General features: G+C 39.0%; 1 protein-coding gene across 1 annotated transcript in view; it reads right to left on the bottom strand.

Moving 5' to 3' along the window:
• STARD13 (StAR related lipid transfer domain containing 13) overlaps positions 1-17,880 on the bottom strand; it is a 369,156-nt gene extending 351,276 nt beyond the window's left edge. Inside the window, exon 1 of the mRNA XM_055542381.1 lies at positions 17,780-17,880. Within this exon, the coding sequence (XP_055398356.1) occupies positions 17,780-17,809 (30 nt within the window). The 5' untranslated portion in view covers positions 17,810-17,880. The remainder of the gene's footprint in view (positions 1-17,779) is intronic.
• Positions 17,881-18,460: the final 580 nt, after the last annotated feature.

Here is an 18,460-nt window from a genome sequence, read left to right as displayed (position 1 = left end):
GACCCTTAATTAAAGCTCAGATGCCTTAGTTAAATTACAAATCTACGAAGGCAATTCAAGAGGGAGGTTAAAAAAAAAAAGATAAAGTATATATATTCTCTTGTTGGTCAAATGGCTTGATATTTGAGCAGATTTTATCAAGTATTGATATTATAGTGAAAGGCAGGTGACCGTGGCATGTCCTTTAAGACCACCCCCTCCAACAATCAGCAGTTGGTTCATAAAAGCTTGGAATAAAGTTATACAGCAAAACACTAGAAACTAAAGACTAAGACCAATCAAAAAAAAATTATAAGAAATTAAGGGCCTAAAGGGAGAAGGCAATGGCACCCCACTCCAGTACTCTTGCCTGGAAAATCCCATGGACGGAGGAGCCTGGTGGGCTGCCTTCTATGGGGTCGCCCAGAGTTGGACACGACTGAAGTAACTTAGCAGCAGCAGCAGCAAGGGCCTAAAGCAGATTGCTGACTAAAAGGATTATCTATATATACATGTTTTACAATGAAAATCAAAACCTTACTTGAATTTCTTCTAAAATGAAGAGTAAGAAATATTCTAAGAACATGTAATAACGAGGTTTCAAAAAAGACAAGAATTAGAGTCTTTAGAACAGAGATTGTTTTCTACTTAATACTTCCTTTTCACTCTACAACCATAGCTGAAGTCAGGTTCTTGTAAACTCAATTTAGACTTCTGCATTACCTTTCTCTCTATGTTTCCTACTTGTGATTTTAGTTGAATTACTCTTTGTCATTAAATTACTTTGACCATGTTGATCAGTTTCTTATAAGACCTACTGTGTTTTCTAAATGCTATAAACTGAAGACTACATGTTACACTTGCAAATCTTTCTAATTTTTAAAATCTTTCTTTTTGTTTCTTTTCTTTCCTCTTATTTTTGGCCTGCTTTTTAAATTCCATCATCCTTGTTAATGCCTCCTATTCTTCTTGGAATATAATCTGCTTCCAAGCTAGCCACAGTCCTTTGGGCTATATGATATGGATATTTATTATCCTGTTGCTAATATTTACACAGAGAGCAGGGAACTCCTCCTCACCCCTCTGGAGGGATTAGGACTGGAGGAACACTTTGGTCCCTTTTTTATTCCTTACTTAATTCTCCCCTCTAGAGAAGGAGTGTCTTATCTCAGAAGCTGGTAAACTACAGCCCAGGGCCTGTTTTTGTATAGTCCACATATATTTTCATATTGTAAATGGTTGGGAAAAAATGAGAAGAGTATTTCATGCCACATAACATGTATATAAAATACAACATTGTATTGCCTTCAAATTTATATGTTGAAGTCCTAACTCCTGGTTCTTCAAAATGTGGCCTTAATCTGCTTTTATGCAGATATCATTGGTTAATGCTGGTTATATGGGAATTGAGTGGGCCCCCTGATCCAATTTAACTGGTGTCCTTATAAAAAAGGGGAAATCTGGACAGGTATATGTACACAGGGAGAACATTAAAGATGAAGGCACAGATCAGGGAGATGCTTCTACAAATTAGGTAACACCAAAGATTGTCAGCAAATCAACAGAAGACAGAACCAAGGCACAGAGCAGATTCTCCCCCTCACAGCCCTCAGGAACCCACTCTCTCTACACTTTGACCTCAGATTTTCAGCCTCTAGAACTGAAAGACAATACATTTCTGTTGCTCAAGCCACACATTCTGCAGTACTTTGAAGTCTTAGCAAATGAACACAACTGCCATTCTCACTTATCTACACATTGTCTATGGCTGTCCCCTGCAACAATAGCAGAGCTGAGTAGCTGCAGCAAAGACTGTAAGGCCTCAAAATCTAAAATGTTTACTATCTGGTCCTTTATGGTAAAAGTTTGCTGATTCTTGGATTTATCTGATTGATGAGGTAGGGGAAAGGGTCACTAGGCATACACAGCCCATTCTCCTTGTTTCTCTTGAGAACTGACTTGTGACCCTTCCTCAGCTCTTCTTTCCTCAGCACAGGAGGCCTGGGAATGTCCAGCTGATCTATCTGGGACCAACAAGTGAGTTCCATTCAGGATAAAAGGAAGGTGGAAATAGGAAAGCAATTTTAGGTCTAAGACATGGTCTCCAATTTAGATTTATCAGTGACAACACTTTTATTATAATCTCTTTCTGACACCTGTATATATTTCTCAGGTGATTTCATATCTGGAGGAGAGAGTTATAATGGTTCATTGGCCCCAACCAAACCTCAGCTTCTTCCTCCTCATAGCAAGAGTGTTGGAAATCTCATTTCCTTCTTGGAGTTTCTCCAAAAAGGAAGTGAGTTCCGATTTATTTTTTAACCTGGCCATATCCTCTCTGAATATGCAATTCTCATGACTCATTCTTAAACTCTAAACCACATAAAACCACTTGCACTAATGGTCACACAAAGTTTAGATGATTTTTTTTTTAACACTAAGACACTATGAATTTATGTGAGTATCTGCATGTCCCTTTACAGATCTAAATTACTCTAACCTTTCTCAGATTTTGAGCTCTTGAGCAGGTTTTTAACTTGAGGTCTAAGTTGATTAATAACCATCACAGTGTTCTGCTAATTAATGTGGTTTCCCTCATTAATAAAAAAGACCCTAACAATCCCTTGCCAACGGTGTTATTATACAGACTTATAAGGAAAAGATGGGAAAGATGGTGATGATAAATATGAGCTACACAGTTTGAAAAATAATTTTTTAAGCAAAAATTTAAAAATCTAGATATATGTCTGAGAAAGAAAAATCAGTCACCAATCTGTTATCCAGAGCTCATTAGTTTACTCAATTAACCCACTGCTAATTGTAGAAAATACCTATTACATACAAATTGTCTCTGATGTCCTGGGGCATGAAAAACAAGCTAAAATGAACAATTGGTGAAGGACCCTGACATTCAGGCAGAAAAATCTGATTTTGATCTGATAGATATTCATAAAGAGTAACTGAGAAAATGGAGTGTTTGGGAAAATCATTTTAGCAGTTAGGAATGTAGAGATCTCAGCTTGATAATCTAAACTGTGGACTTGTGTGACCAGTGGGAAGGAAGGGCAGGGTAGGCCCCACAGAGCCTGTTGGCTGGAGGATCTAAGGGTATTCAGGGAGATAACTCATTCAAAGGGAAGACAGCTTTGTTTGAACTCTGTGGGGGCTTGATACCTGGATGTTTTTAGCACTTATGGACCTCCAGGGACAGGGGGATACAAAAAGGGAGTGAAAAAAAAAAAAAGAGCAGTTTCCTTAAAGACTCTGTTGAGGGCAGTGTTTAATAGCATTTGTAACAGTGGATGCTGGGGTGGGGCAAAGGTCACTCTCCCACAGCAAGGGGTGATCTTTCAGCTGGAACCCTGAGCCGCATTAGAGAACAGCCTAGAGCTGGACCAGACAAGTGAGCGAGCACAGTGCTTGGGCAGCCTCAGTACCTTTGGAGAGTTTCAGCTGCGCCACAACATGAGCGTGATAGTTGACATCACGGATGCCAAACTGGATCATAGAATAATAAAAATGGTACTTGCCACCACCGTGTAGCCAACAAGTCAAGTGCCAAACATGAGCTTCTACCCGCCAACACCATACCCCCACCAAGGTTTCTAGGAGAAAAAAGACCCTAAGGCTTGTTGGCAGAAATTGTAGAGGTGGAGTTACAAGAAATGGGAGCCTCAAAGCTCACTTTCAGTGTGGTATGTATGAGCAGCTACAATGAGTGTGTTGCTTCCGGGCTGCATGGCCTGGAAAACACAACTGACAAAGTGGAGGCCGCGATGTGGTATTGGAGTGCTGGTTGTATTAAATATCAGCTGTGTGACCTTGGCCAAGTCATTCAAAGATTTTGAACTTCAGGTCTTGCCTCAGAAACATGGAATCGTTCAAGTGTTCTGACAAGGTTATGGTGCAGCTCAAATGGACTTATGTGAGAGCAAACCCTATTGTTTATTTAAAGTGCTATAATTATCATTACAGGGAGTATTTGCAGAACAGGCTATTTATAAAAGGGTTCTGAGTGCACTGATTTCCAGCTGTCACCTGATATAAAATGCTTTTGCATCTTCCAAAGCCATTTTCCAAATAATTTTTCTCACGCAATTGTCTCGGCAAAATCTAGAGGCACTTGAAATGACTCCTTTTAGGGTATGTCTGTGTACCACTCAGAGACACAACTGGGAAAATACAGCTGTAGCTGGCACAGAAGAAATGAAGCATAGAAAAGCCTTTGGGGCAGTAGAAAGTGGGGACCATAAAAATATTGGCTTTATTTTAACATTTCTCAGAGTACATGAGAGTCAGTAGGTGATCTTGTTGGTAGTGATTGGTCTGCTGGGAAATCTTAACTTTAAATTGCCTGCCAATCTCTATTTTGTGTGTCCAAGAAGAGCCATTTATCACTTTTATGAAGCCAATGAAAGCCCACATTGAGGGGGAGAAAAAATAATTATCAAGTAGTATATGCCCTCCCACTAAATACATAATGAGAGTAATGGGCTGAAGTTTCTAAGGATGGGCAATAAATGTTTTGATAAAACAAATCTAAGATTGCCCCCAATAGAAAGTTAGCCCTCCCTTACCTCCACTAACTCTCTGCCACCTGCCCAGGGGAGCAAGTTTCCAAGATTTAATGATGCGCTGGGATGATGGATTTTTCGTTAGATGTTCCTAATAACTCTTCTCCACAGAACAGTCCTTTCTCCAGCCAATAACAATAAGCCATGTCTGTATGTGAATTTCACAATTAACAAAGCATTTCATACAGATACAATTTACTTTATTGCAGAAAGGAGATTTGGGGGTTCACTTAACCTCAGGGAAGCAGTTATATATTTTACTTTTAGGACACTGAATCCCCTTTTTTGTTAGGTTTACATGTTCATAGAGTTTTTAAGAGTCATCACCTTCGGAGTTCACCTTTACTTCCACTCCAGGTTCATCCTGAAATTCATGGTAAACCCTGATCCCTTTATATCTACCTGAAGTCTAACTCAGTAAATTCTACCCTAGTCATATAAATCTTCCTTAACCAGTCTATTTCTTGAGGATAACTGTCCAAAGTTAGGTAATTCTCTTAATTATTTTCTCTCATTATTTTGTTAATGCTCTCTCTGACTTAGATGTCATAAGAACTTTTACTTATTTGTAACAATTCATTTATAAATAAATAAGTGAAGTGATTCAGATCTTCATGTCTTTCCTCCTGGCTATTTCATATAGCTCCTCTATCTACCAGATCTCTTGAAGTGTGACTGGTCTGAATGGAGACACACTGCTGATGCAAAATCTATAGCAGATTTAAAGGTCTTAGATCTCAAGAAGAAAAGTAACATCTTGGGGTAATTTTTGTGCATTGGTTATGCATGACATAGGACGCTTGGGGCTGGTGCACTGGGATGACCCGGAGGGATGGTACGGGGAGGGAGGTGGGAAGGGGGTTCAGGATGGGGAACACATGTACACCCATGGCGGATTCATGTTGATGTGTGTCAGAACCAATACAATATTGTAAAGTAATAAGCCTCCAATTAAAATAAATAAATTAAAAAAAATTAAAAATAAAATGACAACATTTTAATACACTGGTTTCAATAAAACATATTATTAAATGAATTAATTTCACTTGTTCCTTTTACTGTTTTTTTTTAAGATGCTGGAAAATGTAAATTTACATACATGGATCAAATTATACTTCTATGGGCAGCACTAACCTAGAGCTTTTAACTTTACATTCTAGGTCTTTATCCTTCTTCCCCTCCTCCTCCCTCATGCTTAATTCAAGCCCAAATCTCCTGACCCATTTTCCTTTACTATGGCATTAACAGTCCCACTGAAGTAACAACTCTGTTTATCTCTATCTTAGCCAAAGAAGAGTTTCTCAGCCCACATGTGATGGGGGGATAGATTTAAGTACTCACTACCTCTCACAGCAAGTATGCTGGCCCTAAAGTTATTCCATTAGAAAAAAAAATTTTTTCCTTATTATGGAAATAATGTCTGGAGATTTAACACAAGGTAGGCAGAACAATGGCAGACTAGTCACAGGTATTCCTACTGGTCCTGGAAAGCAGAACTGACTTCCTGGAAAATTACATCCAGAAAGACAGTTCCACAGGGGGTGAAACAAATTTAGTCCTGATATTCAAGGGAATGCTCAAAGATTCCTCTGAGAATGTGGAGTTAATAAAAATGGATGGTGAAACTGGTTGTGTTTTTCTTGAAGGAAGTTCACAGGCAGTATCAATCCAGCCCAAGGGAGCAATGGGGCTAAATATTTTTCAAGTGCTTGATATAAAGAGCAAAGCTTATTTTCTCCATTGTGGTCTGTCATTATTTTTACACTTCTGATGTTTTTACAGCCAAATCAATCCACACACAGATATGTTTATAATAAACCATTACAAAACCCTGATGTTTTCTAACTTACAATGACCTGAATATAGAAAGAACCACTTGCCCTATCTTCATGTCCTCTCCACCTTCTGCTTCCTACCAGTCATTCTTTCTTTCTCCAGCCTTAAGTTCTGTCTGGGACCCATTGAGAAAACACTTAAGGCTTTGAGAAAATCAGTAAAAAGGCTGGGGGAAAGCAGGGACCCTTTAGGGGCCTGGTCTCCAGGGTTCTGCATCCCTCACCCATCTTTGAAATAGCTTTCTGCGCATTGCTGGATTTGTTTTTATCCCACTGTATTATCCATCAGAATTACACCCCCACCACCCTCACAGATTTATACAGATTTATTTGGGTTAAAAAGCATCTTTTTTTTTTAAGATAACACCTCTTTATTTTATTTATTTTGGCAGCACCATGTGGCATGTGAGATTGTACTTCTCCGACCATTAATCCAACTGGAGCCTCCTGCAGTACCTCTGGACAACCAGGGAAGTCCAAAGAGAGAATCTTTTAAAAATGCAAAATATTCCTGAGAGTGTTAAAGGACTTTCAGATTTTTACCTATTGGTGTGAATTATTCAATCAAATTGTCTCTCTGCTCCTTCACCCCCCACAAGTGATCAGCAGCCTTCTCACTGCTGGTCTTCCTCAGTGATAAGCACAGAAATCTAATTTCAAAATTAGGGAACAGAAAACTGCCTACATGTGGCTCCTCCTTAAATCTGCCAAGATATTAATATTTTAGCAGTTAAAAGAGCCATGTCAAGTCTTTCAAAACACTTTATGGCCAATTCACAGTGTTCTTTCTTGCAGAACACTGGAATTGCCTCTTGAATTTCCTCCAGTAAAATATTGTGAAAACTAGGAAACTTCATCTTTGCTTCATGAAAGTAGGAGGCAGTATGGGACACCAAGGTATGGTTCTATGATCTTAACTGTGCAGAAGGAAATTTCATCTTTGGTTGCAGCTGTTTGGAGAGGGTAGGTGATGGCCTAGTTCACTAACTTATCACCCGTTCACTCTCCAGGAATAGCTTTGCAGTTACTAAAGAATGTGTACCTCAGGACACACTGACATTTTTGACCAGAAAGTCACAGTCACTTCTACACTCTGTGTATCTTTATGGAGACTTTACTAGACGTTTAAAGTCCTTAGGACCTTTCTATGTTGTTTATGGACCAAATCCATCTAGATCACCTAATCAATGGCTGTGCCAATAGATGCTGTCTTTCATGGGTCACTTCACACATGCCCTACTCAAAAAGCCACAGAAAACATATCCTCGATGATTAAAATGTTCTTAATCCCTGTTTCAAGTTCATAACACAGAAAATCAAAAGTGGAGAAACCTTGAAAAACTTAAGAAATCGTTATTTTTCCAGTTTTAGAGGAGATGATGTATTAGTAACACTTCTAAGCCCTACATCCAGGCTGCCCAACACCAAAACAGCAACCTTCACAAGGTTCTACACAGAGTAGGCACTGAATAATATTTCCAACTGACTCGTTCTATGTACTTTTAAAATCACTACTGTGAAATGCACATCCTGTCTTACTCGTAAATGTATTTTCTCTAAATGCCATTTTACTATAGATATCCACTCATTTTCAGTTGCCATCTGGTGTGCAACTCTGGCCCAGGTGTATATATGACATAGGTTTGCAGAGGGAAGGATTTATTACCACAGCCCATGCTGCTATCCATTCAAGCCATAGAGGAAATGTGTGTAATCAGTAAAAGCTATAAAACAAACCAAACGAAAGCCATGAATTTTTCAGATGCGTCATGTTTTAAAATACTTTTCAATAATTCAGAGGAGAAATATGTTTGGTTGGTAGCTGGGGTGATCTCATGGGCAGACACATCTCGCCAGGGCTTTAGGAATGCAGTGGCCACATGAGGCTTGTGACTGCATATTTTCAACTCCACAACTGGGCTGTGGTCCTGAAACAGATGTCATTTTACACAGATGTGGCTCTGTATGTACTAGCTCCAGTAAATACTTTCTAAATCCGCAGGGGACAAAAAGGAAGGACCTAGAATAGTTAGTCATAGTTAATCATGAAATACAACATAACTACTAGTGTCTTATTCTCTAGGGTGTTACTTTTTTAAGAACAATAATGAGCATCTACTGTACATCTGCCGGACCACTATTTACATACAGAGAGTCCCTGGGAATTACTACCTTAGTCTGGTGGCCAAAATAACTCTGCTTCCCCATAGCCGCTGCTATGAGGCTATGTTTCACATGTCCTTCTCATCATTCCTTTGACCATGCAAAAATACTCTGAACTCCCCCACTGCGGACCAAAGCAAAGATCCATGGAGTAGTTATGCTAGAAACGATGGCAGGGAGGAAGGAAGGAGAGGCTGGATATCTCCTGTAGCATCATCAACTGAGGCTTCTCCTCGCTTCCATTTCTATTGCTATGTCTCCTCCAACTAAGGCACAGAATCACGTCAAATCTCTAGCCCTTGTTCCATCCCAGCTCTTACACAGCCCCCAGCTATTTCTTAATTCTTGCTTAGCTTGTTAGCTTCCAGGAAATTCACTGAATACAGGTGGCCTCCAAAGTATAGATAAACATTATATGAGACCCACCACCTGTCTTATCTCCTTCCAACATTCTTTTGGGAAAAATAAAAAGTATCCAAAGAAGGATTTTATGTGGAGCCCCTTTGCTCATTACCTCACAACTTATGGAAACCCTTAGAAAACTTGCAAACAGTCATCCTTGCAAAATACTTTCTCATTCGTCAAGGACTGAAAGATGTAACCGTTGAAAATAAAGAAGGTGGCCGTGGAAAAGGTAGCAAGATACCCAAACTCCAGTTCTCTCAGAGGGAAAAAAGAGAGAGGGTGACCAGAAATCTGACCTGGGTAGGAAAAAATTCCTCTAGAAATGTCTCCTAGATCAAAAGTCTTCACCATGACAATGCTTCAATTTTTAACATCCTGAAACCCAAAACTTTTTGTGGTGTGAATGTATACACATCTTCCTCTCCAGTATTAAAACTTTGCCAAAACATTAGTCTAAATGTGTCTGAGTAGCAACTCCTCCTATTACTCCACAGTAGAATAGAGACCCTACTGAAATAACTGGAATATACTACAATCTGAACATTTAATGAATGCCTATAATTTTCAGTTACTGTGCTAAGTAAGCACTTAGGTTACTGAGACAAGTGACACAGTCTGGACTCAAACTGCTTCAAGGTTGGTGAAAGGAAAAACAAAGAAATACATAAGTAGCATTATTGTGACAACTGCTAGAAGAACAGGACTCTTCCTATAGACTGAGTATTGAGAACCTAGCAAAGGGAATCAATGTGATGAAGACTGAATTTTAAGTTAAAGGCATGAATAATTCAAGTATGAAGAATAAAGAATCCCAAAGTAATTTGATGTGGCAGGAATATTGAGCAAAAGATGGAGTAGACAAAAAAGAGAGAGACACGAGAAGTGGGCAGGGCTAAATCATAAAGAACTTTGTCTAACATGCACAGAAATTTGAGTTTCTACCCCTCACCCCACCCGCCCAAAAAACTGAGGACATTGAAGGATTTTCCCAAAGAACAGAGATATGATCAGATTTAACTTTTTAAAAGGTCACTCTGTTTGTATTTTAGATAATGGATGAAGCGTATATGATACCAAAGACCAATTAATATGCATGTTAAGTCACTTCAGTCATATCCAACTCTTTGAGACCCTATGGACCATAGCCCACCAGGCTCCTCTGTCTATGGGATTCTCCAGGCAAGAATACAGGAGTGGGTTGCCATGCTCTCCTCCAGGGAATCTTCCCAACCCAGGAATCAAACCCACATCTCTTGAGTCTCCTGCATTAGCAGGCGGGTTCTTTACCACTAGCGCCACCTGGGAAGCCCCCAAAGATTAGTTAGTAGGCTGCATTCCAGATGAGAGATGGCTGAATCAGAGCAGTAGCATTAGGGATGCAAAGGAGATGGGTTAACACTTCATTCAAAATGCAGGCTGGAGAGGACATGGTGACAACGAATGTAAATTTAAAAGAGAAGAACAAACCTAGGGTGACTCCAGGTTTCTAGCTGAATGATGAGTTGACTGAAAGTGTCTTTCACTATGATATTAATAGAAGACAGTAAAATTCAAGACTGAGTTTGAGATGCACCAGAACATGCAGGTTAAGACGCCAAGACATCCAGTCAGGCACAAGTGCCTGGGGCTCAGGAGGGAGATGAGGGTATAGACACTGGTTATGGAGAACAGACCCAGTGGAGCTGGCTAGACCCCACCCCACCCCACCCATACTTTCCTGCCCAGAATATAACTCCTTGCATCACCCTGTCCTGTCCCTTCCACCCACCCACAAGTCTGGGAATTAAGCATAAATCAGAAGCTGCTTGTGAGTCACTGGCTTCAGAAATGGGCTTGACCTGCTCACGTAAGGTGAGAACAGAGATCCAGAATAGCCCCAGAATTTCAATTGGTTGCTATATGGCTTTGCTTTCTTTTAAATACCATTCTTAGCCTTGGCAACCTGGCTATCTGAATTTATAATCTGGTCCCTGGATTTTCTGTTTCTGTCAACCAAACCTGGACTGTCCTCTTAGTTAGGTCACAGTCTGCACTAGCCCATATGATATTTTCATAAAAATTAGGAAAAAAAATATCCTCTTTGGCTGGCATTCACCATCTCAAGGACTCACAAATTGGGGAGCAGAAGATACCTTTGTGCCAATTAAAAAAGGTGACACTTGCACAGGGCATATCATTTGTATGTGCAGCTCTGACCCAGCTTCAGACTGAGATATCTGACCCTTTGTTGACAATGTTTATGCTTAGTTTAAGCCCTGAGCGGTTCTGGTGTCTCACTTATACTGGCAGCTACCATGAACAGCTTTCTTCACTTTCCCCCTAGGCAAATGACATCTGAGATGAGTAGACAGAAATAGTCCAATGAAGGTAAAGGCCCATATTCAAAACTTCGGAAATGTTCTACTAAAAGTATATAGAAGTCTTGACAAGCAATAAAGGGTTTGACTTCTTGATCCTTCGTCCTTTGCACAGCCTTGTGGGAAACCTGCCTCAGGCTTGCAGAGGCCTTGCCCTCTGTATTTGGCAGCCAGGGCTACATTTAGAAATGAGGACACGTTCCTCAGACATATTCCACAGGGTAGTGAATCTGGCACATCTTTATGAGTAAAACTGTGTTCTGCAGCCTAGCCTGAGAAAGTAAGATTACAGTAAGTCAGATGAATGAATGTCCATTGCATTGACATAAATCTCTGTGGAAGGATTTGTCTCCTATCTTGGAAAAGATCTAGCCAGTGGCAAACTTCCTCTATTACGGGGGCCTCTGAGTTCATGACATATTCAGAGGAAATAGAAGTGAGTTGACTCTGTAGAAAGTATTCCCTAGAAAAGGAAAACAGCAGCAAAAGTTTTCAGAAACTTGTTTATCTACTCAAAGATTCACAGGTAGAACAGCAAAAAAAGTTCTTCTGCCCAACTGACTCCTGTTTCCCTGCTGCCCACTTATATGTGAACTTGGAAGGAATGCCTATGGCACATACTGATGGTGAACAAAAGAAAACAGAGAAAGATTTTTCAGAGGCAATATAAATCCCAGTATTAATATCTGAGCCTATGTATTCCTTTTTCTCCACCACCTATGTCAGTGAGAACTGGCTGAGGACTCAAATTATATATTGTTCTGAATGGGCCAAAATATGAAATAATCTCAGATTTCTTATTTAATAGGTTATAAAGTTATCCTGTCCCTGTCCTAAATTAGCTAATGGAAATAAATTACCTGTCCTGGGATAATTAAGAGCTTACTGTAAAAACAAAGTAACCAGAATGAAAAAAAAAAAAAAGAAACATTAGAAAATCAGCTAAGATGGGTCCCAAATGCCTCTTTAATAAATTACATTCCCTTAAAAGGCAACAACCCAATGGATTATAGCATCACATTAAAGATAATGGCTTTCTCCTTTTTAACGTCCATTGTTAATCTTAAAAAAAGAAAATCAATAGATTTGTAATAAATCCTTTCTTCTTGGGCTGAGAAATGCTCTAAGAAAGCCTTAAGAAACAGTTTAATATTCTCTATCAGTCATTCTTCATCAAAAAGAAACAAAATGTGGATCACAGTAAACATAATTAAAGATGTGCTATATTTTTCTTTTCTTTTTTAAATTAAAATTATTTGTTTATTAACAATATATTTTTTCAAGCAGTTTTAGGTTCATAGGAAAATTGTGTAGAAAGTACAGAGATTTCCCATATACCCAATGATGGAGCCCACACACATACAGAGTCTCCCCCATCAGAGGGGTACCTTTATTACACTTGAACCTGCATTGACACATCAGGGCTTCCCAGTTGGCACAATGATAAAGAATCTGCCTGTCAGTGCAGGAGATGCAAGAGATGCAAGTTTGATTCCTGGGTCCTACTCCAGGGAAGATCTCCTGGAGAAGAAAATGGCAACTCTCATCAGTATTCTTGCCTGGGAAATCCCATGGAGAAAGGAGCCTGGTGGGCTATAGTCCCTGGTGTTGCAAAGAGTCGGACACGACTGAGTGACTGAGCACACACACACACACACACACATTGACACATCATCATCTACAATCCATAGTTTATCTTAGAGTTCACTCTTGCTGTAAATTTTATGGGTTTTGAGAAATGTAAAATGACCTGTATCCACCATTTTAGTATCATACAGAATAGTTTCACTGCCCTACAGATCCTCTGTGCTCTACCTATTCACCCCTCCCTCCTCCCTAATCCCTGGCAACAACTGATCTTTTTACAGGCTCCATAGTTGTGCCTATTCCAGAACGTCATGTTGTTGAAATTACACAGTATGTGGCTTTTTCAGATTGGCTTCTTTCACTTAGTAATATGCAATTTTCCCCCAAAGGCATTACAAAATTCCCAAAGCAATGAATGATGTGGCAGAAAGGCAAAGAGCATGAAAACTCAGACTCAGGTATTGGTTTTGCCCCTTTGGTTAAGTTATTTACTTTTCCAGGACCTTGGTTTGCTCATCTGTGAAACGAGGATAACATTAATACCTAACCCACAGACTTCTATGAGTTGTTAAAATCAGGTTTCTTTCCTTAAAAAATGGAGGTAATAATGCCTACGTTGTAGGGTTGCTGTATGGATTAAAAAGGCAATGTGTGTGAAAAGGTTAGCACCGGGACAGGAACATATTACACATTTAATAATAGTAGCTGACAAATCTCATTTTAATGTGTGCTGAATACTTTCTCTTTGACCTTCTAAATCACTCTCTGCTCTTTTCCGTCGTCCTTTGTGGGACACAATTGCTTAAGAACACATTAAGTGAGTGCCCTTCCCTCCTGGTTTCCTGATAAGTTCAATACAGAAAGAAAAAAGGTAGAAGCTGGGAGAGAGATGGATGTTTTCTCTCTCTGCCTATTCTCTATCTCTATCAAGCTGGAGTCTGGCTGTGGCTGCAATCCTCTTCAAAGGGCAAAGATTCTGCTGGGCAACCATCTTATAGTTGCTTAGTTCAATTTAGTCACTCAGTCATGCCTGACTCTTTTTGACCCCATGAACCACACCACACCAGGTCTCCTTGTTCATCACCAATTTCCAGAGTTCATCCAAACTGACATTCACTGAGTCAGTGATGCCATCCAATCATCTTATCCTCTGTCATCCCCTTCTCCTCCTGCCCTCAATCTTTCCCAGCATCAGGGTCTTTTCAAATGAGTCAGCTCTTAGCATCAGGCGGCCAAAGTATTGGAGCTTCAGCTTCAACATCAGTCCTTCCAATGAACACCCAGGACTGATCTCCTTTAGGACGGACTGGTTGGATCTCCTTACAAGGGACTCTCAAGAGTCCTCTCCAACACCACAGCTCAAAAGCATCAATTCTTTGGTGCTCAGCTTTCTTTATAGTCCAACTCTCACGTCCTTACATGACTACTGGAAAAACCATAGCCTTGACTAGATGGACCTGTGTTGACAAAGTAATGTCTCTGCTTTTTAATATGCTGCCTAGGTTGGTCATAACTTTCCTTCCAAGGAGTAAGCATCTTTTTAATTTCTTGGCTGCAAACACCATCTGCAGTGATTTTGGAGCCCAGAAAGATAAAGTCTGATACTGTTTCTACTGTTTCCCCATCTATTTGTCATGAAGTGATAGGACCAGATGCCATATTCTTAGTTTTCTGAATGTTGAGCTTTAAGCCAACTTTTTCACTCTCCACTTTCACTTTCATCAAGAGGCTCTTTAGTTCTTCTTCACTTTCTGCCAAAAGGGTGGTATCATCTGCATATCTGAGGTGATTGATATTTCTCCCAGCAATCTTGATTCCAGCTTGTACTATATCCAGCCCAGCATTTCTCATGATGTACTCTACATATAAGTTAAATAAGCAGGGTGACAATATACAGCCTTGACGTACTCCTTTCCCAATTTGGAACCAGTCTGTTGTTCCATGTCCAGTTCTAACTGTTGCTCCCTGACCTGCATACAGGTTTCTCAAGAGTCGGGTCAGGTGGTCTGGTATTCCTATCTCTTTCAGAGTTTTCCAGAGTTTATTGTGATCCACGCAGTCAAAGGCTTTGGCATAGTCAATAAAACAGAAATAGATGGTTTCTGGAACTCTTTTTCGATGATCCAACAAATGTTGGCAATTTGATCTCTGGTTCCTCTGCCTTTTCTAAAACCAGCTTGAACATCTGGAAGTTCATGGTTCACGTATTGCTAAAGCCTGGCTTGGAGAATTTTGAGCATTACTTTACTAGCATGTCAGATGAGTGCAATTGTGCAGTAGTTTGAGCATTCTTTGGCATTGCCTTTCTTTGAGATTGGAATGAAAACTGACCTTTTCCAGTCCTGTGGCCACTGCTGAGTTTTCCAAATTTGCTGGCATATTGAGTGCAGCACTTTCATAGCATCATCTTTTAGGATTTGGAATAGCTCAACTGGAATTCTATCACCTCCACTAGCCTTGTTCGTAGTGATGCTTCCTAAGGCCCACTTGACTTCACATTCCAGGGTGTCTGGCTCTAGGTGAGTGATCACACTATCAGAATTATCTGGGTTGTGAAGATCTTTTTTGTACAGTTCTTCTGTGTATTCTTGCCACCTCTTCTTAATATCTTATGCTTCTGTCAGGTCCATACCATTTCTGTCCTTTATCGAGCCCATCTTTGCATGAAATGTTCCCTTGGTATCTCTAATTTTCATGAAGATGTCTCTAGTCTTTCCCATTCTATTGTTTTCCTCTATTTCTTTGCACTGATCACTGAGGAAGGCTTTCTTATCTCTCCTTGATATTCTTTGGAACTCTGCATTCAGATGCTTGTATCTTCCCTTTTCTCCTTTGCTTTTTGCTTCTCTTCTTTTCACAGCTCTTTGTTAGTCCTCTTCAGACAGCCATTTTGCCTTTTTGCATTTCTCTTTTGGGGGATGGTCTTGATCTCTGTCTCCTGTACAAAATCACAAACCTCTGTCCATAATTCATCAGGCACTCTGTCTATTAGATCTAATCCCATACATCTATTTCTCACTTCCACTGTATAAATATAAGGGATTAAATTTAGGTCGTATCTGAATGGTCTAGTGGTTTTCCCCACTTTCTTAAATTTAATCTGAATTTGGCAATAAGGAGTTCATGATCTGAGCCACAGTCAGCTCCTGGTCTTGTTTTTACTGACTGTATAGAGTTTCTCCATCTTTGGCTGCAAAGAATATAATCAATCTGATTTCGGTGTGACCATCTGGTGATGTCCATGTGTAGAGTCTTCTCTTGTGTTTTTGGAAGAGGGTGTTTGCTATGACCAGTGTGTTCTCTTGGCAAAACTCTATTAGCCTTTGCCCTGCTTCATTCTGTACTCCAAGGCCAAATTTGCCTGTTACTCCAGGTGGTCTTGACTTCCTACTTTTTCATTCCAGTCCCCTATAATGAAATGGACATATTTTTTGGGTGTTAGTTCTAAAAGGTCTTGTAGGTCTTCATAGAACCATTCAACTCCAGCTTCTTCAGCATTACTGGTTGGGGCATAGACTTGGATTACTATGAAATTGAATGGCTTGCTTTGGAAATGAACAGAGATCATTCTGTCATTTTTGAGATTGCATCCAAGTACTGCGTTTCAGACTCTTCTGTTGACCATGATGGCTACTACATTTCTTCTAAGGGATTCCTGCCCACAGTAGTAGATATAATGGTCATCTGAGTTAAATTCACCCATTCTAGTCCATTTTAGTTCGCTGATTCCTAGAATGTTGACGTTCACTCTTGCCATCTCCTGTTTGACCATTTCCAATTTGCCTTGATTCATGGACCTAACATTCCAGGTTCCTATGCAATATTGGTCTTTACAGCATCGGACCTTGCTTCTATCACCAGCCAGACCCACAAATGGGTATTGTTTTTGCTTTGGCTCCATCCCTTCATTCTTTCTGAAGTTTTATCTCCAGTGATCTCCAGTAGCATATTGGGCACCTACTGTCCTGGGGAGTTCATCTCTCAGTGTCCTATCTAACCCTGACCAGACTTTGTAATTAATCTCTTAAATTATCTCTTTTGTGATAATTTAAAAATTTCTGTTGTTCCTGTCAGACACATATTTTCCCTTATGTTTACTTGCAAAATTATTGTTACTCTTTTACTTTGTAAACAACCAGTGAATCATAAAATCCAAAACCATAAACAACCCTATAAACTCTTACATGTTATCCCTAATATCCCTCTATATCCCAATACTGTTCAGAATTTTATGAAGATCTACTTTTGGATTCAAATAGAAAATGTGGAAAAAAGTTTAGAAATTTAAGTTATAAAGATTAAAAACTGTAAAATATCTATAAAAAAGTCTAGTCAATTTTTTATTTATTAAAAATATACCAAACACAACAGCAAAAACAAATTCCTGGGAATTATTTAGCTTGGTAGAGCAAAGACAATTATTTAAATAAAGTGAACTTAGTGTTCATAAGTGATGTTTTACAGATGTATTCCCCAATCTGATGCCTCTTTGCTGGAATGCTTATCATAGAGACGTGTACTATCTTATTAGGGAAAAGCTTTATAATAGTAATTCAAGGAAATCTTCAACTGCATCAGGAATTTTCATTAATAATTAAGAAATTAATTGAAGTGTATACAATCCGCTGCTATAACTCTACATATCACAATGGACTACCGATTTTATCTTAAAATCACAGAATGCATTTTTTTGCAATTTTATAAATATTAACTATATATGTTTTTCATTACAAATCATGTTACAATAAAAAGAAAGTCAACCTTTATGTTTAACTTAAAACACAAAAAGTAACAGAGAATGTTCAAGTATGGCACTCTCTTCACTGCATGAGTGGGGCACTGCACTACATCTGGAATATTCTGTAAGAAAGCTACTCACTTGAGTTTTTGGCCGAGCTCCAGTTGACATTTGGTTTGGCACACCATCAAGATTCTGAATGTTTCCAGTTTTATTTCCACAAATTCCCTCCTTCTGATGATTTTTCTAAAAGATTACTCTTCAGGTTTATAGAATTCTGTAGAAAACATTTTTAAACAAGTTTTACACACATAAAGAATTATTCTTAGGAATAATTCAAGTGAATTATTTAATAAAAACACATTTTTAAAAAACCAGGATTGTTTTGAAAGCTAACATAAAATGTGAGAATATTCCTAAATAGTAATTATTTTTCCAGAGATATTTATACTTAGGCTCAGTAAGATCAACCCTGGTAAAGCCTGTGAACTTGTAAATATAAGTTTATAAGTAAATATAAGTTTAAACTACCAAGGTAATACATAGTACTATATTGCCATGTATTTTAAAACTTTTTAAAAAACAAAACCAAAAGTTTGTTAAAAACTTTGGCAAAACTAATACAATTATGTAAAGTTTAAAAATAAAATAAAATTAAAAACAAAACAAACAAAAAAAAACTTGAAATAAGAGGTGGCTCATTTAGAGCCACAGTATTCTTTTAAGCTTTAAGATCTCAATTTATATATTTTGTAATGAAAGTGAAAGTGTTAGTCACTCAGTCGTGTCTGACTCTTTGTGAGCCAATGGACTATGTAGCCC

The sequence above is a fragment of the Bubalus kerabau genome, chromosome 12, assembly GCF_029407905.1.
Source record: "Bubalus kerabau isolate K-KA32 ecotype Philippines breed swamp buffalo chromosome 12, PCC_UOA_SB_1v2, whole genome shotgun sequence".
Taxonomy (NCBI): Eukaryota; Metazoa; Chordata; class Mammalia; order Artiodactyla; family Bovidae; genus Bubalus; species Bubalus kerabau.
Note: the sequence above shows the minus strand (reverse complement) of the source record. Positions and strands in the feature narration are given on the sequence as shown.